Below are 24308 nucleotides of genomic sequence, written 5' to 3'. Positions count from 1 at the left end.
TACCATCTAATTCAAAACAAGGTCCAAATTTAAAGAAAGGATAAATTGATATGCTATTCTTAATAGAAAAATGTTACGGCTACACAAAAAATTAATTATTATGTATGTATATAATTACATGTAGTATTTAACTTACTTTTTATGTTTATTTTGTATTTTAATATGTAATTTATAGTTACTGATTTTGATGTATATGTTGCATAGTTCACCAATCAACTTTTGTGCTCTCTTTCTTTCAAAATTTTTTTAAATTTAACTATACATATTTATTGAAATGACAACACAATAACTATTTCATTAGATAAGGTTAATTAGATGGATTAAACAATGTCATTATGTCTTATTATATATCATATATCATATTTATTAAGATAATCAGTAAATTAATTGAACATTTATAAATTTTAAAAATATACAAAAAAATATCTTTTATTAATTGCAACTTATTTTTTTCTTTCTATAATATTCACTATTCAATTGGTAAGTTATTAAAATCCAAAAATAATATTTAAGAATTTGAATATCCAAAAAAAATATTTAAAAATTTAATTTTTATTTATCAATAAAAAAGTAAAATAATTTTACACAAATATTCAATTGAATATTATCATATCATTAAAAAAAACTAATTTTTAAATTTATCATATCATTTATTAGTTATCGAAAATATTTAGTAACAAAAAAAATTTAGCCAAAATCAGTCAGAATTTGTTTAATGAACACTAAATAAAATAAATTTTGACTATTTTTTTAGTATTACCGTTAATTTTAAAAGATAATATTTAAAAGATACATACTTACAGTAATTACTAATTAGTTATTAGCATTGGATTATGTATAAATATCATTCAATATATATATATATATATTTTTTTTTTTTTACAGAATGGATAAAGAACAAGTTAACTGCCAATGAGTTATAGCTCAAATGGCATAGACTCCCCATACGTAATAGCTCAAATGACATAGACTCTCCATATTCAATTAAGAGGTTGCGGGTTCGAGTCTCCTATCTTTCCAAATTTTGCCAATGAGTAATAGCTCAAATGGCATAGACTCCCCATTCCCCATACTCAATTAAGAGGTTGCAGGTTCGAGTCTCCTATCTTTGGTAAAAAAAAAAAAAAAAAAAGTTAATAAATGATCAAATAAATTCTATTTGACGAGGTTGAATCTTGACTGCTTCCATTTCCATTTTGCATTTACAAAGCTTCCTTGTCCGCGTTTACTTTGCCAATTTCAAACTTCAATCCAACCCTCTCTATCTCTCTCTCCTCTTCATTGCGCGTCTCGTGTTCTTCAACTTTGCTCTTCTCACTTCTCGCGCTCTTCTTTACATTTCTTCAAGGTAACTAACTATCTCATGCTTCCTACTTTTTTTATCACTTCAATTTTCGATCTTTTCATGTGGTTTCTGCTATTCCTTCGTGATTTCTTTCTCATTTTCTGTTATACATGGTTTCTGTTGGAAAAAAGAAAAACTTGGGATGCTGTTTTTGTTGTTTTTCTTAGCAGCTATTTTGTGAAGTTTCGATTTTTTTTACTTCAAAGTTTGTTGTGAATTTTGGTTTCGTGTTGACTAGGAAGAGTGAGAAGAGTAAAACTAGGAATCCCTAAATTCGATTTTTGAGGGGATTCCAAACTCGCTGTAATTGATTACCTGATGAGTGTGCTAAGAATCTCGACTCTGTTTGTTTGGTTTTGTTTGTTGGCTTGTATCAATGATTATTGAATAATTCTTGCTTGCATTTTTAGGTACAAGTTAATTTGTCTTGATATCAGATAGGATAATTGTTTTGTCTATATCTGATCAAATCCTTCTGAGAGAGAATGTTTGGTTCAAAGAAATCTCCTCTGAAAGCTGCTAAGCCTAGCTCTGCCGACCCTGCCTATCATGTTAAATCAGGTTCCAATCCGTTTGATTCTGATGATGAGGCAAATGGTAACAGGAAGTATAATTCGGCCAGGAAGTCTGATCACCATGCATTAGTTTCGCATGAAGTTAGCACAAACCCCTTTGATGATGTTGATACCCACGGGCACGGTTCATCTTCATCTCATGCCTTTTCATCTGCCGATCGGAACAGATTTAAGAGTGATTTCCGTGACTCTGGAGGTTTGGAGAGTCAATCAGTGCAAGAGTTGGAGAATTATGCTGTTTACAAGGCTGAAGAGACCACCAAGTCGGTGAAGAACTCGTTGAAGATAGCCGAGGAGATAAGAGAGGATGCGACCAAAACTTTGGTGATGCTGCATCAACAAGGCGAGCAGATTACCAGGAGTCACAATGTCGCTGTTGACATTGACCAAGATTTGAGTCGGGTATTGTTCTTGTTATTGCATAGTTAATTAGCGCAGTTGTTTTGGGCCTAGTGTATTGGTGGTTTCTTTGTGGTGTTATACCTTGGTGAAAACAATGTTGCCGCTTTTGTTGTGCGTTCCTTTCCAAAGAGAATATGAATGGCATTATCGACTAAATGTTCGTTATCTTATTACTGGTTGCAGGGAGAAAAGCTTTTGGGAAGTCTTGGTGGCATGTTCTCCAAAACCTGGAAACCAAAGAAGCCAGGCACAGTTAAAGGACCTGTCGTTTTCAGAGGTTAATATTATTTTTATCTGTTCACCTTGTAAATTTTAGTAATTTTAGGAGTATCTTGACCATTGACATTATGTTCTTCATGACACAGATGATCCAGTTAGAACGAAGGGCAGCCACTTGGAACAGAAAGAGAAGTTGGGACTGACTTCTGCTTCTAAAGGGCAGTCAAGGACACAGAAGGCACATTCTGAACCAACAAATGCACTTGAAAAAGTTGAGGTATGTGTCAATGCAGTGAAAGTGTGTCCAATTATCTTGTGTTGTGATCAAGATAGTTTGCCATTGTCATAAACCATATCATCGAATAACTTTTGATAGAAGCATCACATGAATGATTTAATACCTTGACATGTAGCATACACGAGCTTCTTTGGCCTTGAGGTGTAGAGTATACATACTGATCTTCTAGGGACCAAATTAGTAGTTTGCTCTTATTTAGAATATTGTATTTTTCTCATACCAATAACCTACCATGCTATAGTTATTATTATTATTCCAGCCTGGATGCTGCAATTTTTGTTTGTCATACTCCCCTTCATATTATTGTACAGTGTTTTCTTTGTTGTTACTGTTGAATTCAGATACTGAATAGTGTCCCAAAACAGGTTGAACATGGAAAGCAAGACGATGCATTGTCCGATTTAAGTGATCTGTTGGGAGAACTTAAAGGCATGGCTATTGACATGGGATCCGAAATCGATATGTAAGTCAATTGATTATGTGTTCTCTAATTTTACTTTCTAATAAGTTGTAGATATTATTGAACACCAATGTAGTTTCTTGTGAGGATTATAGTTTAACTGATCAACATTGATGCTTTCTCCGGTTATAGTTTAACTGGAAATTAACTATAAGTGATTTTGATAATGTTGCAGACAAAACAAAGCCCTGGATGGTTTTGAAACTGATGCGGATATGTTGAATATCCGCATGAATGGTGCCAATCAACGCGGGCGTCACCTACTCAGAAAATAGGCCGGTGCTGATGCAGATCATAATAAGATTGGTTTCAACTTGTATTGTTTCCTTCCTACCCTGCTTCAACACTTTTCATTATTCTGTGGATGGGGATTTGCACATTCTATGAAACTATAGTTTTTATGTAATATAGTATTGATTTGATCTTTGAGATTATTTATGAAATCTATATGATTCATACATAAACGTGCAATTAAGATAGAATTTGGGTTAACTTCAACTGAAACTAAAATAATTGAAACCAGCAATTTTATTCACAAGTTCATTATACAACTTATATGTTTCTTCAAATATTATGTTATTGCAAAAGCTATAATAATGCTCATTACTTACAATTATCATGAGATATGCAATTCCATGGTCCTAGTGTGTAGTGTACAACATTCAATAGATAAAACTTTAGAAGACGTGTGGTTTGTAAAAGATTTTCAAATTGCTGAAATCTTATATTGTAAAACAATTCTGATATAAAAACATTCTTCTAACCACACATCCTTTTAAAGTTTTCGGTGCCTAGAACAAGCTGGGGCATCAAAGTTGGGGTATACAATAAATGCAATAGACAAAGGAGAAATATATATTGGAGAATGCACATTGCTTTTAACTGGCTCCAATGTTGGTATATCTCCCTCGTTTGTTAGCTTCAATGGAACACCATTCAGCACCATGGTTTGGCTTCGAAGGTAACCATCTTTTGGAGTTAAGTGGTACTCCTCTCTGAATGTCACATCTGATCCTTTCGTTCCGACCCAAGAGAACGCCCTCTTGAGGCGAGCAATGAATGAGTCGTCGTCTTTCTGGGTGGTTTTGGCCGTGTTATTCTCTTCAACACTTGCGGTCACAGGGTTCCGAATGTTGAGTATGAAACGAGTCTGATTACTTAAGTTGATAAGTAGTAGTGTTACACCCTCCTGTATGATGAAATTGATGAGAATTTCAACAAAGCTTGATAATTTTGAAACAAACAGAGAGCTTGTATTTTTCCAAGTTAATGCACTTACTCTGTCTTTTGAACAATGAGCATAAGTGCGCAAAAATGGGGAAGAAACATCACTTGAAACTGCAAGAACCCTCTTTCCCATTAGCCGATGCCACAATAGTGCACTGTTCATACACAAGAACAGAAATAGATATGTTCAGCACTGATTTAGTGTTATAAATCTTTGTTGTTTTTGCAGCTATCAACTTCCACTTACCTGTAATAGTCAGGGTTGGGAGTGAAAGTGGTAACATTGATAAGGCCATAATTCCCTCCGATTAAAGTCTGCCGGCAATAAACTTTAGTGTTGTAGGTGGAAGCCATTCCAAGTTGATCCAAGTACCTGTAAGAAATTGAAATTTCCAAACTTACAATTAATGCACTCTGTACTGTCAGTGCATACAAGATAAACTCGATAGAATGTCAATGTCATAATCCTCGAATGGACGATGAAGATTACCAAAAGCTGTTCAAGAATGAGTTGGAAACAGAAGGACTGCCGCTGTTGTATGCACCGCCAGCTTCTCCTACCCATGCAGAAGACCAAGGACCATGTTCTTGAATGGTTTCTGTAAGATTGCGGAAAATATATTCTACCCTGCTCAAGCGTATAGGATCCAGAATTTTCCTTTCGAGATGCTGGTCGCTACCTGAAAATGATAATTAACTACATCTGATTCTGACTGATTCCAGTCAAAAGTCTAAACTGCTTACAAGAAATTGGAAAAGTAGAAAAAGAAAGGATTACATAGATATATTACAATATCAAATACTCGGTCCATTCCCTTTTATCTGTCACTGTCACTTCCAATGATAGATAAAATGAAATGGAAACAGTATTTGGTAAAAATGACAGCAGTAGAAACTAGAAAGAGTTAGGTAAGTATAGACCAACCTGGCCCCAAATTATACAAGTGATGAGTCACAACATTGATTATGCCAGAACCTGAAACTTGAAGAAGCTTGTCATACCACTGCTTTTCATAAAATCCACCCGGTGCTACGAGTGAAGGTTTGAACTTGGAGTTCTCATACAATACATCAATAATTTGTTTGAGTTTTATCAAGTCTTTTCCATACTGCGCAACACCGACACTAGCACCAATGCCTTTACCACTCAACTCATTACCTACAGCAGAATATTCAAGAAAGGTAAGTCACAAGCATCAAACAGAGGATGACTTTAACAAATAAGTATCCGTTTTCCTACCAAGTTCCCACGAATCAATCTTGTATCCTTTCGAGACAGTGTACTTAAGAAAATCGTAAGTATTCTGAGGGTCCCAAGCTCCTTCCCAAACATTATGCCTAATCTGGTGCTTCCCATGGAGTGCATTCAGTCCAAAAATCACAATGACTCTGCAAGTGTCAAAGTCCAATTAAATTACCACAGCAGCCATATAAGTATACAACTGAATATTAGAATGCAGCTAAGTTGGAAGTCATTCCGAAATCTCAACAAAGGGTGAAGAAATTCTCACCCTGTCTTATTGAAAAACTGATTCAGCTCATCCCACCTTTGCATGTGTAAACATCCCTTCGAAAATCCAAACAATCCACCACTCATCTTTTGAAATGGATGACATGGAGTTTGCAGTCCTATATCATACAGCACCTGATCTTGCAAAGAACCTCCAAGTCTTATCCTCAAAGGCTTGAAAGCTAATCACACAACCATTATTCAAAGAATAACATCATACTTTAAGTCACTATACCGGATATGATACTCACGCCCTTCCCTTTTATATGTTATTGTCAATTTCTGATACTTCCTAATATCCAAATACAGAGATCCAAGGATGTATCAAAAAGTAACAGTGACAGATAAAAAGTAACAGAGCAAGTATTAGAGAAAGCATATTGTTACTTAACAAATGCAAATATACACGAACCTTGGATAGCTTTGGCAAGGAAAGGATGAGTCAAATCCTGGAAAAATCAATCCACATTGAATTGAACAATGACTAAAGCTTCTTTTTCCAAAGTCCTAATTGGGAGAGGGAGTTGAATAGAAACATGAATTAAGAGAAATACTCACCAAATTTGAAACAGAAGAATGTCCCCATGGACAATGGTTGTAGTCACACTTATCATGAGGCCACCAATCAATAGTTGCACAGACATAGTTATCACCTGTTTCGGCTTTTGCTTGAGCTCCATCTACCAGAAGTGAACCATGTGCAATATCTTGACTTAAAGTAACGCGAAGAACACTCAAAAGAAGAAACAATGCAAGATGGATTCCCATTATTGGCTCAGTTACAGTGCTATCCAAGTCCAACACAACTAATCCAAACTAAGTTCTGTAAGGGATGAAAAGCTAAATTACACACAGATCTTCTGGAGCTATATAGTATAGCAATTTTGTTGTGTCTGATTTCGAAGATATGAAATGATAAATGTTTTGAGACTAATATTACATAAATGTTTGATTTGCCTAAAGTGAAATATTTTGAATACAACGATCTTTTGAATTAATGTGGTATGTCATAAATATTATGAACATTCTGATAACAATAACATACTTTACTCATAAACAGAAAAATAATAAGGGTGAATATTGTGATCTTCCGAATTAATGATGGCATGTCATAACTCATAAGTATTGAATATAACAATAACATACTTTATTTTGAATATAACAATAACATAAGTATTGAATATAACAATAACATACTTTAAAAAATAAAATAAAAAAGAGATGAATATTATGATCTTCTGAATTAAGGATGGCATGTGATATAGATTAGCTATAGTCAAATAGTAATGGTGAAGAGCAACACCAGTGCTTTGTGATAATTTAGGTAGCAATTCTAGTGATGAATTCACCAGGTAATGATAGTATTCCCTAAGCAATTTTACCCACACTGAAAAGACTTTATCAGAAAAACAAATTTTCAACAAAAACAGAATCACATGTCTAACTAAATACCATCACAACATTAGAATGGAAAAGTCATGTAACAAATAAATAAATAGATGGATAACTTCATTGTGCCATTAATTAATCATGATAATCAGTTGAGCAGTGGTTGATGGTTGATATCTCAGTTAAGAAAAAGAAAATAGTAATAATCATGATCTATTGTTAATCTTCAGTTTGAAGTTTGAAGACTCAGTCAAACAAGTTATATTATTCTTTTCTTATCTAAGAAAACCCACTATAAATTCATCTCTGATCCAGTCAAAAGAAATTCAAAAAAAAAATAAATCTTTCCTGATTAAAATAAAAAATTGTCACACAAAATATTTAAATATAATGAAAGATCTAAATCTAAATATATTCATAAGTCATAGACAGATGTTTGTTTTCTTCAGCTGCCATCACTCTCCCAGAAGCTAAATCCAGATGTATAATCAGAACCCAACAAGACAAAAGAAAAATGAGAGACCCCCCAAAGAAGATGCAAACACAGATCAACAGAAAGGAACAAACTTTGATAAGAACATAAGAACCCAGATGAGAGAAAGTACAATGCTTACAGTTACAGTTACATCATCAATGAACAAGGGTCAATTGTTGTTGTGCAGCTTCAGAAACATCAATGTTCCATCCAACTCTTTGAGCTGCGTGATGGGTCAATAATGGCGGTGGCTGCTTCTTCTTGTGACTGATAAAAAAAGGTTCTTTTCTTTTTTTATGTTGATATGGTTTTCACTTTTCAGAGACACTTCCAGTGTCCGTACAACAGCGGTTGTGCCTATCTGAGTTGTTAGCCACCCCACTCTAATCAATAATAATAATAATAATAATAATAATGATTAAAAATTCTAATTAATTCTTCAAATTATTCTCCTAATTTCTAAAAAAAAAAAAGGTTTTCAATAATTTTTCTTTTTGATGTTTTTAAAATATAACATTATGTATTTGAAATTTTTAATTTTTTTAAGTATTAAAAAAATAAATTAGAATTCCTAATCATTATTAATATCCTATTAAGCACGGACACTTTGTTGAGCATGTCGGACACATTTCGGACACGTGTGTCTGCTGTGTCCAATCGTGTTTTAATAAAAAATAAATTTTTTTTTCGGACACACCTAAATACCATCACCTGTCAACGTGTCCTGTCTTATTCTTAACATATATTTTTAAAATAAATTTAGATATACTATATATTATTATTTATTAAAACAAAAAAAATATTTTAAATACTTGATATAATTAAAATAAGATATTAAAAATAATTAAAAATTTTAATTTATATTTTAATATCAATAAAATATCAAAATATCATTACGATTTATCTAAAAAATACTTTATATTTTATATATATGCGTGTCTCATGTCATGTAAGATTTTAAAATTCGCGTGTCGGCGTGTCAGTGTCCCGTGTACGTGTCAGTGTCTATACATTATAGCTAATATTAATAGATTCTAATATGACGTGTGTTAATTGAACAAGAGTCGCGAAAATTGAATAGATATATTTAGGAATTGAGATATGAAAATCATATGATATCATATTAATAGTTTAAAAATATATTTTAAAAGAATTATATAAATTTAGATTAAATTAGATCAATTCAATGCATTAGTTAAATAAGCATAAGGCCTAGTACATAATTGATGCTTAATTGGTTGTCAGAAATTTAAACTCTTGCTATAAGCATGAAAAATGTTTCTTAACTTGAATTTTCACTTTCAATAGATTGATCTATTTAGCTTACCGACAATACTTAATGTAAGCTCTCCAATATAGGGACTTAGATTTTGAAATAATTATTTTGCGGTTTGGATAGGGTTGTCTTTATCAAAGGTGTCGGTAGTTAGTAGTTACATTAAGCTTACTCTTTTGGGGGAAGACATTACCTCATATTGCATTTTATTTATTTCTAGAAGTGGCTTAGTTGAGTACAAATCATTGGAGAAAAAGAAAAACAGTTATTCAAGATTATATACTTTAATCTACAACAAGTTTCAACAATTAAATTAAGTATAAGCATTTAAATTACTTTTAAGTAGAATAAGATCCACCCATAAATGAGACTCGATGTGCGGAATAATAAATATTAAAAATTATTATGTTTTGTAGAATTAAATTAAATATATGTAAATTAAAGTTAAATTTAAAAGATATTTTATTTAAAATAATTTGTAGTACAAAAAATTTAGATATTAAATCTCTACAATATGATTTTTAACATGATGTTCCTAAAATTATTAGTATTTTGTTAATAATTATATATATAAATAAAAAATAAATTATTGGTATATTTTTTTACTCTTTAAGTATTAATTTTATTTTTTTTTTTTGTTTTTGTGGGTTTTCTTTTAATATCTATTTTTCTTCTTTTCTTAGTGTATGTAGTTTTTTAATGACATTTACAATAAAAAGAATAAAAATATATAAATTTTTTGTTTAAATAAGTTATTTTTAATAAAAATAATTGAAATAGTATAAAGTAAAATTATTTGTTAATATTTTTTTTTGACCCATTCTGTCAGATAATGTCTCAAGTAATGCAAATTCAAAATAGTGTTGGAGAATGTTCAAAACTAAATCTTTAATTTCTTTCACAACAATTGTGAATAAAAAATTTGCTTTCATTATACCTTTCTATATAAATCATTTGCATATTCTATTTTCAAATTTTTTATAGTATAGACTTTTTTTTCTTCTAACAAATATTTGAATTTGTTCATCATATTTTTTTTTACAATTACATGAAGATGTGTTCCCTGCAGTGTTAGTAAATCATAGTTAATAATTAATTAAAAAAATTGATTACATTTATTTTTTCTAAGTTATTAGAAAAGGAACAATGAATAATATATTGAAAGAAGTATAATTTTAATGATACTAAAAATACAATTAAATATAAAGTATTATAAAATAATATAAAAAATATAAAAAAATAAAAATAATAAAAATATTTTTTTTGTAAATTCAATTTAAAAAGACAATAAATATGTTTGTTTTGTATCTTTTCATCTAATATAATCATTTCTAAAGCAAAGAAGTTTCTCTTCATTTGTGGGAATTAATGTTTTCCATAGATGAACCACGCGAACTTTGATAAAATAATTGTCTGTTTGTTTGATGATATTGTCGAAAGAATGATGCTCCCTAAGTTTGAGATATTGTGTAGTTCGAAAATAAATTTTTTGTGTTAAATTCGATATGATGACATTTGTAATATGAATGTTTATTACATTTAATGAGTTATTTATAGAAATTAATAAATTAATTATTAGGGTTATAAATTTATTGTATTGTTTATAACGATAAGATATAATAAATATAAGAATATAGACTCAATGTCTTTGTAAGTTACATTTTATTGGTGCTCTTCATGGGAAAATCGAGCCAATACCACGAGGGACATAGATAGAATGGTGGTAAAAGGTATCGAAAGACTAATAAAAAAAAGTTTTTGAAAGTGTGGACCATAAGAACTTTCTTTTAAAAAAAAAGTGGACCAATGACATGATTGTTGTAAGCTGGTGGCAGTGGAGGTGAAGAGTGTTTAGATTGTTTGGCAATGGTCAAGAGTGGGATTCGAGGTTAAGAGGGGTGAATTTTTTGAATTATTAGGATTGACATTGAAAATTAAGAAAAAAATAAAGGATAAAATTAGAATTAAAATGTTGACTAATGATTGACCACCTAAAATTTAATAATAAGGATAAAATTAAAAGTTATTTTAAACGTTAAGGACAAAATTGAATCGAATTAAACATTAATAGTATTTTTGAGAAATTTTGAAAACGTTAGAAACAAAAAACATATTTTACCCTTAAAATTAATATACAAGATTAGATAAATATGCAGATCTAGAAAAAATAACTTTATACACTGATTATTGAACTCATTAGACAAATAATACCACTAGCACCTAAAGTTTGATAGAATTTGGCAGCTCAAAATATTTGTTAACTGGTCTAACTCAATTCCTTTGCTCAAGCTAATCCACCACCTCAAATGTAGCCATCGACGGCAAGGTTTGCGGTTCCATCACTCACCCGTTACCGAATCTCGATAGCAGTAACCACCCAAGTAGTAGAAAATGAAGCAGGAACAACTCAGTAAGAGGTGTATGTCATTGGAGGATCCAGCCGCATCTCCATAGTTTCAGACAAGTAATGATAGCAAAGACAAGCCATTAAAACTGTTGTCATTTCATATAAAGTCGATCTTCAACATCCATAAAGTAGACATATTCTGAACCTTTCACTGATCTTGCTGTAATAGATAAATGTCCTACGATAAAAATCAATCATTTCAGTGCCATTTATATGTGGAATGAATGGATAAATTTTGTACAAATCATTTCTTTAATTTTTCCAGGTGAAGGGGTTTGAACAATCATTAGCATATTATGTTTCACATCTTGAGATTAGGTGCAAAGCAATTTGACTGTACATGAGATTATCAGTTCCATTAAGCTAGGATTTCTGGGAAGAAAGAAAAGAAAACCTAGAGACATCACAAGCTAATCAGATCCATTTTGTTACTAAGCTGATATCAGCAGTTATTCCAGTTTAAGTGTAACATGATTAATATGCCAAGCATAGTGTTAAGGCGACAAAGATATAGGAAACTTTTGGGAATTTCAAGGCCACTTTAGCAAGTTGCTTTATTCTCTATGGATGTAAAAATGGCAAAGATTAACATAATAAAAGTATATAACTGCCCAAAATTATCAAAGCACAAATGAGATGCAAAAATAAAGAAAGTTTTAATTACCTGTTTGTCAAAACCATGAAGAATTTAATTTTTCACAGCATAATATTGAGGAGCCAGCTCAGTTAACCATAGGTAGTCAATTCTGCTTACATTCCGAATGTACTTGCTATTAGTTTGAACAAGTTCATTAAAAATAATACACTCTGGTTTTTGCCTGAATAATACAGAAGATGGGTGGATCTGCACCACCAGACCACTTGCCAAGGCCCTGCCATGTCGTGACAAAGCAGAAAATTGTTTCGATATAAGTAAAATAAATATCTGAGTTGAACACTATATACAGTTGCCAATTAGCAAACAAGTCAAAATGCTAAAGAATAAAAATATAAAATTCCACAGGAGTTTGAACTTAATAGAGGGAATAGACAACAACCTGTATGTGCCCTCAGGCTGCTTTACAGCCGCATTGAGGAAAAAGGAAGCAGCAAGACATCTGCGGTACTGAAGCATATCATCTCCACAAGAAGCTAGATTCAGCCCCATTTGTTCAGCATGTACCCTAATTTGCCTGCAGTAGTTATCAGAGATGAGAATGCATAGAGTAGATTTCAAGCAAGACAAGGTAAATTACATTCACCCCTACCCACATTTTTTGACCAGTATGCACTCACCACCCCTACATTGCACCAATTGTTCGTCTAAATAATACACTTAGATTCCTGGTATTAATGTAACTATCAAATCTTTATACATGTGCCTATACCTGTATCTTAATACTTTTTATTTTGTTTTATTTTACTTTACTGAATTGAAATGACAAAAATGCCCTACATAACAATGTTAAACGAAAGAGAGATTTTGCCATTGTTCTTTCGTCTCTACAAGTTCTCTATGCATAAAGAGAGTGGAGTTAAAAATGACTTTATACAACCTATTTAATGTCATTTCAATATAATGACACAAATAGAGGGGAAGTGCGTGCATGCTATTCAAATAAAAGGATGGTGCCTGTAATTTGATAAACCTCAGGGGCTGTGAGTGTAATTTACCCTTAAAGATATCATGAATTTAGATTTAAAATAACAACTACCTGTGGATGTCACGAGCATGTCTAAGAGAACGACTACTAATAAAATTATCCTTACACCACTTTCTGAAAGCCTTTTCAATTTTTGCTTTGCCCATTTCTATTGATCTCTTCTCTAAGAAATCATTAGATGCTCGATACACATTAATCAAAGTAATGTGGTCTCCCTCCGGACTAGAGAAGCATTTTATTGCAGTTCTTGCCTAGTAAAAAGATGAGAAAAACAGTAACTTCAATTGCATGCAAGGAATAGACAATGAATGACACCTGTAATTATACCAACACTAGAATTTTCCTACAGAAATTCATTGCTTATTTTATAAATCATTTATACACTATTTACACATCCTGTTAAATAGTCAATAGAGGGGTAGACTATGGAAGTATACAATCAATGATTAATATTCATATTTGTTTGTCGGATTAAATAAATTTTTGGTCCCTACGAAACACCTCTTATGTTTTGGTCCCTAAAATTTTTCTTCTGATTTTAGTCGAGTAAAATTAAAGTTACCTATTTTAGTCTTAGTTTGTTCCATTAAGTGCTGAACTGGCAGGTTGAATGCTGATGTGGCAAGACATATCACATCAGCAAGCAAATTAATTGTAGGTACTTAAATAACCAAGTTTGAAATTTTACTAAACGAAAACCAAAAAAATTATAAGGACAAGAGGAAAAAAAGACAGGCATTTGATCAAAATCCTTTTAAGCCTTGTTTTTCATAGTAACATCAAAGAGAATATAACAGATATGCAGTAGAATCAGAATTCGTTATTCAAACCTCTACTTGCTTTTCCCGAGGAGCATAAAATATGGATTCCACAGACAGCATTGCTACGGTTATCAACATCTCCTCTAGGCAGTTATACTGACTAGCTAAGATAAGAGCTTTGGAATAAACAGGGTCCAAGGGCAGCCGAGCCATTTGATGCCCAACAGGATCAGAGAGTTGACAGTCATCTGTTAGAGCACCTAGTGAAAATAGCTGTTCCAATGATTTGATAATCGCTGTCCTGTTCAAACATGAAAGGAAACAAGCTTTCAATAATGTTTTGCATAGTATATTAGCATATAGAAACAGTAATATATATATCCCTGACCCTGACCGCGGCTACTTCAGTTCAACAGTACAATACATGATACAGCTTACAAGAGATCAAAAGAAATTTCAAAAGCTCACTAACAAGGGATGCCAGAAGAATAATTCACTAATATATTATCAAAGAGATCAGAAATTACATCTAGTCAGACAGAAATTTTTATTTACCTCATGTATGCTTCCAAATAGTGGTCATTGTACCAAGATTGTAGTATAATGTGCACCACAGTACAAACAACCATATATGTTGTTCTCAGGTTGCACTATGATAATAAGTGGAATGAACCATTAAAACTCATTTTTACTACCTTAGAAAGTGGTTGTGGTTGATGTTATAATGAAGATAATAGAATCATTTGGATCTGTTTGGATTCAGAAAGTTGTTTTTTTTCTTCCAAAATTAATCACAAAACTCCACCTTCTTTATTTATTTATCAAAAGCTAAAATATTGAGGTAATGTGCATCTTGATTCCTGAAATTGATTGGATGGGTCAATTTGATCCCCAGCTTTTCAAAATGACCAAGTGTGTGTCCCACTTTTAGAAACAACGAAACTTTCGTCTCACATCCGTTAGGGTAATGCTGAAGTGAACATTTAAATGCCACCCTGGTACTATAATAATTTTTTAATGTGTAACAATTCTTAATTGTATTCAAATGGTATTTAATATTGGTCCATAGGTCTTAATTAAAAAAAAAATTGATACACATCAATAAGACACATGAACCAACTTCAAGCACCATATTGACCATAATTAAAATGTTTCCACGTCAACTAGCTATGACAGTAGATTTAACTAACCAAATTAGCAGTACACTAACGGTTGTGACACGGAAGTTTGTTCAAAGACTAACATGGGAATCACATTTCTGAAAGTGAGGGACAGAATTTGTCATTTTGAAAAATGAGGTACTAAATTGACTCATTCATTCAATTTTAGAGAGTAAAATGGGTATTACCTCTGAAATATTGGTTGGAATTTGTTAGAATTTGTTCAGGAAAGGGAGAATTCTACCATTGTGCCATCAAAAACCATATGTCAAAAATAAAAAGGATTCACCATAGACATATCTAAAAAAAATGATACGACAAATAATTATCAGCAAAAATGGAGCACATAAATACTGATAAATATGTAAATGTAGGGAAACAATGAAACCAAAATGCTGACAAGTTTCTCACCGTGAAGGTTTCTCAATAAAATCAAACCCTAATATGTCATCAACACCCAAGGCCTTAAGCTGCAAAATCACATTAGATAGGTTGCACCGCTTAATCTCTGGCTTTGTCGAATCCTCAAGCTTCTCAAATTCACTTTCTGGATATAGACGAAAGCATTTTCCAGGTCCTTCACGCCCTGCACGGCCACTGAACAATAAAGCTAACAATCAGTTTGCTCGTACTTAATGAAGAATTCCATGTATATGTTAATTTCAGTAAGATAGTTTAGCGAGAGTAACTATGCAAATGATATCACTCATTATAACCAACATATGATATGTAAGAACAGCTACACATAAAATCACAATTAAAGAATGAGCTATTATACAGAAAAGAGAGTTCAAGACTTGAAAAGGCATCATAAAGAAAAAAAAAATGAAAGGTTACATCACTCAGTTTAATTTCATTTTCTGATAAAATATATTACAAGCTTTATAATAAAGAGATTCCCAATGGACATGCATAGCCAAAAAAAAAAAAAAAAAAAACACACGACAAAAATAAATTGAAAAATATACCAGAAACAATATGCTAGGTTTGCATCTAAAAGGTATTTGTTCAGCAATGCTGTGTGATGTGCGGAAAAGGTTTTCTACACTAAACTACATTAACACTGGAAAACTGACATCCTCGGTTAAACAGAGAAAAGCTTGTCGGGTTTTTGTTGACTAAATTAAAGCAACAATCAACATTAAGCACACTAAAACAGAATCTTGCAGCATACCTTCTTTGCAGTGCCTGGGATTTGGATGTAGGTACTATAATCAAAGATTCCATGTCTTTTCCAGGATCATAAGAACGTGCTTTGACAAAGCCAGGATCTATTACATACTTTACTCCAGGAATCGTTACTGATGTCTCAGCAATATTAGTTGCCAATATCACCTAAGAAAGAAACAGAAAGATAACTTGAATGCAACTAAAAGCAAGTGAGTACCCATTCGATAAAGATTATTATTTAAAATTTGCATCAGATCCCATTAAACAGGTGATGCTCAATTATTTAAAAAAAAAAATCATAGTGTTCATAGGGATTATGTCTAGCTGAGCTGAAATTTACCAAATCATAGAAGGTAGTTGTTATGGAAAAGCTGGTAGCACTTACAGTGAACCTTACTTGAAAATAGATTATATATGAATTTAAAAGCATGTGCATATGCATATTCAACACTAAAATGAGGCCACCCGCATTTCACTTTAAATTATAGACATGGTCAGACAAAACAGAATGCTTCATGATATTTAATGGAAACCTAGACCAAATATATCAATCATTTTAAATATGTGAATCCAATTTTACAAACATCTAACTTAAATATATTTTCCCTTTAGTTTTATTGAATCAGTTGAGAGACAGAGCCAATGATGAGATACCTTGCGAAACCCAGACGGAGCTGGTGCAAAGACCCGCAACTGCTGCTCAGATGGAAGAGCTGCAAATATAGGCACAACTTGAAGCTTCTGACTCCCTTCAGGAAACTGAGTGAGTCTGTCATTGATAAGCTTTTCAACTGATTCAATCTCTTCTTGACCAGTCAGAAATACTAGTATATCACCAGGGCCCTCCTTTGAATGAATCTATAGATCAATGACATGAGTTTAAGCAACAGAGCTATGAAGTTTGTTTCTCAGTCATCCATCACTCACTACATTGTTATAACCGTATACCATATGATTTAATTTATAATATATACGCGGCAATATCGCTGGATGATTCAATGTGCTAATGAGAATGAATGGAGTGAGCCATCGCATGAGTTATGAAGCTGTAAATACCATAAATGCATATGTAGAAACCAAGAGTGATGCATTGTAAATATCCAAAGATTTCTCATTACAATCAAGTAAAATATCGATTGCATTATATTAGATTAAATGAAGTGGTTATTAATTAAACCTATCACCTGGAATATTGTTATCAAGGAAGCATCTAAATAGTCTTCTTCTGGATGGCATGTGTAAAATATATCCACAGGAAATTGTCTCCCTTGGATGTGAACAGATTTGGCACTGCCAAAATACTCGGAGAAAGTGCGAGCATCAAGACTAGCAGACATAATTATTAGCTTCAATGGAGCATACTTGTCGTGGTTATCCTTTTTAAGAAAACTGCTGCTCTGACCACCGTATTCTTTCTCTAGTGACATGCCAGCATTCACATTCTTTTTTCCAAAGTTAATGCCCTGATCATCAGCAACAGATCTTGACCGAGCAGATTGTACATTTTTTAGCAAGGCCAGCAAGATATCAGTGTGGACAGTTCTCTCATGTGCTTCATCAACAATTATAACAGAATACTTGGAAAGATATGGATCCAACAATGCTTCCCTATAAGCATAAAGAAACACATCAGCTATGCTATACAAAAATCTGCACTTACAATCTACAGAAAACAAATATTTCAAATTGAAATCTCCTTAGCTGCTTCAAATCATATACAACTAAAATCCATGTCAAAGAGGGCGATTTGTGAAGAACGTGGTTTGGTTAGTCCATTCTTAAAGAAAACAACTTAAAACAAATGGCAGAAAGACACCTCCACCAAAGCAAAGTCATAATTTCTTCTGTATTTCAGTATTGAGAAGAGCAACAAATTCTGATTGGCCAAGTTCCCAGTAAAAGTCTCACAAAATGAATCTTAATGGAAAACGAAAAAAGATATCCAAACATCCATGTTACACGTATACCTTAGAAGCAATCCATCTGTCATATATTTAATTCTTGTTGAGCTGGAAGTAGTATCATCAAATCTAACAGAGTACCCAACTTTCTGGCCCAACTCAACACCACATTCTTCAGCAACCCGTTTTGCAACTGTAATGGCAGCTACTCGTCTCGGTTGAGTTATCCCAATCACTTTTCCATCACGGCAAAATCCAGCACCAAACAGGAACTGTGGAATCTCTACACAGTAAAATGGAATACATAGAACATGGTGAAAACCTGCTATGTCCAAAAGCCTTTTTTTCCTTTACTTTCATAGAAAAGCTAAATCACGAATTATATAAAAAATAAGATGTAACCTACGTGTGGTTTTCCCACTTCCTGTTTCTCCAACGATAATCAAAATATCATTCTTTTGGACCTCTTCAATGAGTCTTTTCTCAACTACAAGAGAAGCATAATCCGAATTATCACAACACAAGCTTCGAATAACAAGGAAGAAAAATATAAAATCAAGCTCAGCCAATACCAGAAGCTATCGGGAGAGACTTCCTCTGCTGTGCTATCTTTTGCCTCCTGAAAAAAAAAACAACTATAAATGTTGAAAAACAACAAAGTCAAGTTTTCCAGAAATACATACCGTGCAGAGAACTCAGTTTGACGATTCTGTTTTCCATTAGAGAATTTTCCGGTAGAACAAGGGCCATGGCTTCCCTTAGCCATGGAAGGCATTTCAACAAATCCAAAACTGTTAATTTGGAGATGCGGCACTGGCTACCACTGAGATTTCAAAGACTTGCTGCAAAAGAGCAGCAAAGACGATACCGAGTTAGGGCCTATCTGTCCGCGAGGGTGGTGCTGGCTGGTGCTGGGAGGAATGGTTCGGCGGCGTTGGGAGGTGGTAGGGGGAAGGGGTTCGCCGGCGATGGGAGGTGCTGGAAGGAAGTGCTGTAGAGAGTGCAGTGAGTGTTTTGAGCGGCGGCTAGGTGGTCACGTTTTTTTTGGGGGGGTGTTTTGGTTTTGTTAGGGTTTCTTTTTTTAGTGAACCGGTTCGGTTAGAGTTTTAAGTACAAGCATTTAAATTACTTTTAATGACTTTTATATCTTTAGGAAAAAAAAATTATAAAGATTGAAAATAAGTTAGCTGTATTGTGAAAAGTTGAAGATGATAATATAATATAATATAAGTATCATCACTAATTCGTATTAATATTAATTTAATATTAATATTCCCCCAAAATCATCAAATATGGGTTGATGTTCGTTCAGGAATTGTTCTTCTCAGGTTGAGCTTAATTCGAAGCTACTACAGCTTCTACAATCACACTAACTAACATATCATTAGTATAATTATTATTATTATTATTGTTGTTATTATGATTATGATTATGGGAAGCAGTAGCAGAATTGGTTCATCATTTTCTTCTTGCTTAGTGGCTCCTCTTCCTTCCCCTTTTCACCGTACAACACTTTTCCAGGTACGTTTTTATATCAATCACCCCTAATTATGACCTGTGTTAATTTGTTTTATTAATTAATTTCATGTTTAGGGTGTAATTATTTGTATCCATTTTCGTTCCATGAAAACTTAGTGCTTGGATTGACTAATAGTTACTTGAATAGGATTATGTATGTATGGCTTATGCATTTGTTGATTAGGGTTATGCTTTTGCATGAGGTAGTGTGCAATTTGGCCCTCATTTGGTGATAGCTATTCTTAGTGTTAGGGCTCAAAAGAAAAAATTGAAAGAGGAAAAAGCTGCTACCTAACTTATCTTGTGTGTTTAGCTAGCTGCTGTCTCCAATTTGATGGTTTTACTGTTGTTATGGTGACACACTCAACGGTAAGAGCGCGCTAGGAGCATCCAAGAATTTCTCCCTAGTTTTAAGCTTTGATTGATTTCAACTATACGCAACTTATTGGATTTAGATAGACAGCTTTTGGTTTTAGAGGACATTTCGAATCTGTTGGATTTCGGTGTAGCTCTTGAAGTTGCAGAATGTGGATCTCCCTGTTAGCATTGGATTAAGACTGGATATGGTTTCGCTGCTGAATTTTCGTTCATCAGTAGAACTTGCACGAAAGTGGAAGATATGTAATCTAATGGTCGCAATTCACTTGGTCAATGGATGTATGCATTCCAATAGTGACTGTATATATAATTATTTTTCTTCAATATGGTGATGATAGGCGTGACATGTATGAATCTCAACGATGTCTACTTAGAGCTTTCCATATATTTAAACTACTAATCAAGCAATTGTGTAACTTGCTTTGCTACTTTAGTAACTCACTCTTGCTATCTTCTAGTTAAACTTCATTTCATTATCCTGTTCTGCTTCATTATCTTCGAGTATTGCTTGATTTACTCTTCAACTTGTGTGGCTTTCTTTTCATTCTATATTCAGTCAAGATTATCACAAGGGTTGTTTGTCAACAAACAAACTGCTGCCCAGCTGCAAATATATGCTAAAGGTAGCTTGCTTATCTATTCGGTGATTCATGAATCTCTGCATTCTGCAGTAAGCTTCTGTCAGCTGCTTTTTCTTCCTCTTTTAGAGATATGAATGTTACAAGTTACTCCTTAGATAAGTCTGTTAGCTGTATAAATTTATAAATATTAAGGGGGTAAATGGCTCTACACCTTTAAACCTTGGTCCATGTGCTGATTAGATCTTGGGGTTGAAAAGTGCAAATGACCCCTGAACTTCACACTTCAGTGAAAATTCCCTCCAGTAAGAACTGTTAATCATGGTATTATTGGAGGTTTTAATGCTGAAAAGGCTTTACATGTGCATATTTCATGAGAGTTCCATCAGATATTTAATTGTTGCTTAATGGAGGGAATCCTTTGGCACAAAGTGTGAAGTTCACAAGTCTAATTTGTACCTGCATCAGCGCAAATGATGTGATCTATGGGTTTCCTGACATATATGAAATCCTCTGGAAGTGTTCTCAGTTAATGTTCTTTTTTGTATTTCTATCATGGTTAGACAAATCATGCCAGTTCAAGTTTATATATGGAATTCCAAAGTTAAAGGGAAGGTTCCAGAAACAGTCATAATGCTCTCTCTGTTGTCTCTGAGGATCAACCACAAAGCACTGAGCTTGATGAAGCTGCTTTAGTTCCAGAAAGCGAAGATGCTATTGCTGAAGACATATCTACCATTGGCAACTCATCTTTTAATTTATTGGGAAGTGATGGAAAACCAGGCTTTATATCATTCTTTAACCGTCCATATAGAAAAGACAATGAGACACTATCGTCAAAAGAAGAGAGTCAAAATAGCATCTTGTGGTTTGTGGGTCCTGCGGTCCTTGTTGCTTCTTTCATTTTTCCTTCACTCTATTTGCGCAAAGTGCTCTCCATCATTTTCGAAGACTCTTTGTTAACAGGTAAAGTTTCGATGGCAGAAAGCCTCTCTGTTGTGTTTGTTCATTGTATGTGTTTTGGTGATGCATTGTTTTGTCTTCACTCTGCAATCTTTGTTACTTACTGTTCTTGCTTTTGGATGTAGTTCATATTAAGTAACTTATTGAACCGATGTGGGTAATATGTGCCATCTGCTGGTGAAGAAACCTGTGGAGCAAAAGGGAACCAATTTCATTTGGGGTATTTAGTAATTGGATATTGCTAGGGGAGCATTTTGGACTTTCTGAACGTGGATATGCTGCTCATCGATTAATTTGGAATTATTGTTTCTCGATATAAAATCAATTAACAATAGTCATTGGACTGAAAAGGAGACTTAATTAAACCACAAGCATAATTCATCATAAATTTTGGGCTGAAGTTGATAAAACTTTTACAAATATTGAACCTGGTTTAGAAATTCAATTTTTTAGCTGACTTAGTAGTTGTAGTAATTCTTGGGGTCTGCATGTATAATTGCTTGCTTGAAATCTTTTTAGTTCTCTTTCTTTCTTTCTTTATACATATTTGGCTCTCTTCTCTGAACTGACTGCTTTCTTCATCTACAGATTTCCTCATATTATTCTTCACAGAAGCAATTTTCTATTGTGGTGTTGCGGTATATCTTTATCTACTAGACCGATTAAGGAGACCCATGCAACAAGAAACCGCAACTCTTGTTGGGACATCACGTCTCTTCTGTTGCTACCCTGGTGCTTAGTCTCGCAATTCCTATGGTCACTATGGGTTTGGTCTTGGCCGTGGACTGGTCCTGCTGCATCCGCAACTCTTGCTCCATACCTGGTTGGTATAGTTGTCCAATTTGCATTTGAACAGTATGCAAGATATCGAAAATCAACTTCATGGTCTGCTATTCCATTAATCATCCAAGTAAGTACAATCCAATTCCATGCTGATCAAATTATGTATTTTTGTCCTCCCCGTAAAGTGTAATCACAAAAAGATTAATTTATCCAGTCACCCTTTTCCTTACAGAGTTTTGCCTGCCTAATTGATACACTAAATTAGCATTTTGATTCTCTAGGTCTTCTTAATTGGACGAATCGACTAAAAATTTCACTTGATGAGTTATGTATGAATAAGGAACTAAGGACTATGTCTAGATTCAGTGAGATAAATCTGGTGCATCATCAATGATACAGATCTTAATGCAAATTTACATCAACAACTTCTACTAATAGATTGTTATTGACAGGTGTATAGATTGCACCAACTAAATAGAGCAGCACAACTGGTGACTGCTTTATCATTTACAGTTAGAGGAGCTGAGATGACCTCACACAACATGGCTATAAATAACTCTCTGGGTACCCTTTTGAATGTCCTACAATTCCTTGGTGTGATTTGCATTTGGTCCCTGTCAAGCTTCCTCATGAGATTTATACCTCCTGCTTCCACCGCAGCGCAGTAAAAGTAAACAATTTCCTTGTAAAGTTTGTTTAGAACTTGGAATTGATCCTCTCATGTTGATTTTTCATACGAACTTCCATGTGTAATCTCTCACCTTTCATTCTGCTTGTCAAGTGTTTTGTATTATTCCTCATTTTAAATGAAGGGTAAAAGATCACATCTAACAAGGTTATGTGAAAAATCAACCTAAGAAGATCCGTTTCCCGTGGATCAAAGCTCCTCTTACCTTCAACAAAATGTTAAAATCTAATTGAACGTTTATACACGAATCCTCTTGACTCATCCAGAATAAATTTGAGGTTGCAAGATATTGTAAATGAGGGCTCAGTGGCTCACAATACAGAAGCAGCAAACAGGAGGAAGGAACATTTGTAGAATTGTAGTTATACTTTTGCATATCATGTTTTATATTAAGTACTATGCCTTAGTAGATATTCGTTTTGGGAATAAGATCACAATGTATTTTAATTAGGGTGCCTATTCACATGAAGATGTTTTTATATAAAGATGATAGTTAAATATATAAATACGTATTATATTAAGTAAGTTAGTTAAATATGTCAAATAACGAGTTGAAGATGTCTACTTCAATTAATTCAGTTCATTATTTACTATTTTTTCTTTTAATTAATTGTGGTTTTTCCATAAGAGTTGCATGTCATCCTATGATTTAGGGAGTTAAAGTTGTGCAAGGTGGTAATTTTTTTGTATTTTCACCTTCAAATCAATATTAACTAAATCTACGAATAATCGAAAGAAATTAATGTATTTTTGTTAGATGTGTAACAGCCATTATATGAAAATCAAAGCATGGATGCGTGCTCATTTTTGTATTTTTTGTAAAAAGTACAAAGATATTCAAATGTTTATACATTCCAGCGTTTTCCAACAAAAGGTATAATTCATATACCAAACTTAAACCTTAATAATAAATTATAAGCTATGTAAATTAACTTGGGTTAGTTAAACAGTGAGCTCACTCGTTTACTTAAACAATTGTCAGGGATTCGAATCTCACTTTGTGCATGCTCGGATTTGTGACGGATTAGTCTTTAGCTTGTCGGATCGGGAATACCGAAGGCATTAACCATCAAGAGGCTTTCAGTGGCCAACATGGTGAAGTGATTTGTGCATACTAGCCATTAATAAAAAACACTTTTTTTTTACAGGTAACAAGCACTTTGCTAGCATGTGTTGATGTGT

The 24308-nt window shown here is 33.2% G+C and overlaps 3 protein-coding genes and 1 pseudogene across 5 annotated transcripts; 2 read left to right on the top strand and 2 right to left on the bottom strand.

Moving 5' to 3' along the window:
- Nucleotides 1-1166: 1166 nt before the first annotated feature.
- Nucleotides 1167-3763, top strand: LOC107622716 (SNAP25 homologous protein SNAP33). Its single transcript, XM_016324703.3, has 6 exons — nt 1167-1348; nt 1756-2322; nt 2506-2599; nt 2688-2818; nt 3205-3302; nt 3475-3763. Exons 2-6 carry the CDS (start codon nt 1831-1833, stop codon nt 3572-3574), a joined length of 915 nt encoding a protein of 304 aa, XP_016180189.1. The 5' UTR covers nt 1167-1348; nt 1756-1830; the 3' UTR covers nt 3575-3763.
- A 46-nt stretch (nt 3764-3809) lies between these two features.
- Nucleotides 3810-8281, bottom strand: LOC148578925 (heparanase-like protein 1). Of its 2 annotated transcripts, none has more exons than XM_016324702.3 (10): nt 8040-8281; nt 6595-6859; nt 6449-6485; nt 6038-6218; nt 5767-5915; nt 5452-5685; nt 5017-5206; nt 4774-4899; nt 4579-4681; nt 3810-4488 (listed from the first exon to the last, which is right to left on the bottom strand). In XM_016324702.3, exons 2-10 carry the CDS (start codon nt 6802-6804, stop codon nt 4075-4077), a joined length of 1644 nt encoding a protein of 547 aa, XP_016180188.1. In that variant the 5' UTR covers nt 6805-6859; nt 8040-8281; the 3' UTR covers nt 3810-4074. The 2 variants fall into 2 exon arrangements, with proteins under 2 accessions (XP_016180188.1, XP_088359111.1); XM_088502985.1 differs by having other exon boundaries at nt 6595-7181; nt 7366-8268.
- A 2921-nt stretch (nt 8282-11202) lies between these two features.
- On the bottom strand, nt 11203-19332 carry LOC107622661 (pre-mRNA-splicing factor ATP-dependent RNA helicase DEAH10). Of its 2 annotated transcripts, none has more exons than XM_016324642.3 (13): nt 18902-19332; nt 18791-18837; nt 18625-18705; nt 18285-18501; nt 17502-17925; nt 16972-17175; nt 16322-16482; nt 15559-15744; nt 14057-14288; nt 13278-13477; nt 12621-12755; nt 12248-12455; nt 11203-11761 (listed from the first exon to the last, which is right to left on the bottom strand). In XM_016324642.3, the coding sequence occupies exons 1-12, from the start codon at nt 18991-18993 to the stop codon at nt 12272-12274; spliced, it is 2163 nt and encodes a 720-aa protein (XP_016180128.1). In that variant the 5' UTR covers nt 18994-19332; the 3' UTR covers nt 11203-11761; nt 12248-12271. The 2 variants fall into 2 exon arrangements, with proteins under 2 accessions (XP_016180128.1, XP_020969826.1); XM_021114167.2 differs by having other exon boundaries at nt 18285-18490; nt 18902-19253.
- Nucleotides 19333-19425: 93 nt separating this feature from the next.
- LOC107622662 (uncharacterized) lies at nt 19426-23574 on the top strand (annotated as a pseudogene).
- Nucleotides 23575-24308: the final 734 nt, after the last annotated feature.

The sequence above is a fragment of the Arachis ipaensis genome, chromosome B10, assembly GCF_059453495.1.
Source record: "Arachis ipaensis isolate K30076 ecotype BB chromosome B10, ASM5945349v1, whole genome shotgun sequence".
Classification (NCBI taxonomy): Eukaryota; Viridiplantae; Streptophyta; class Magnoliopsida; order Fabales; family Fabaceae; genus Arachis; species Arachis ipaensis.
Note: the sequence above shows the minus strand (reverse complement) of the source record. Positions and strands in the feature narration are given on the sequence as shown.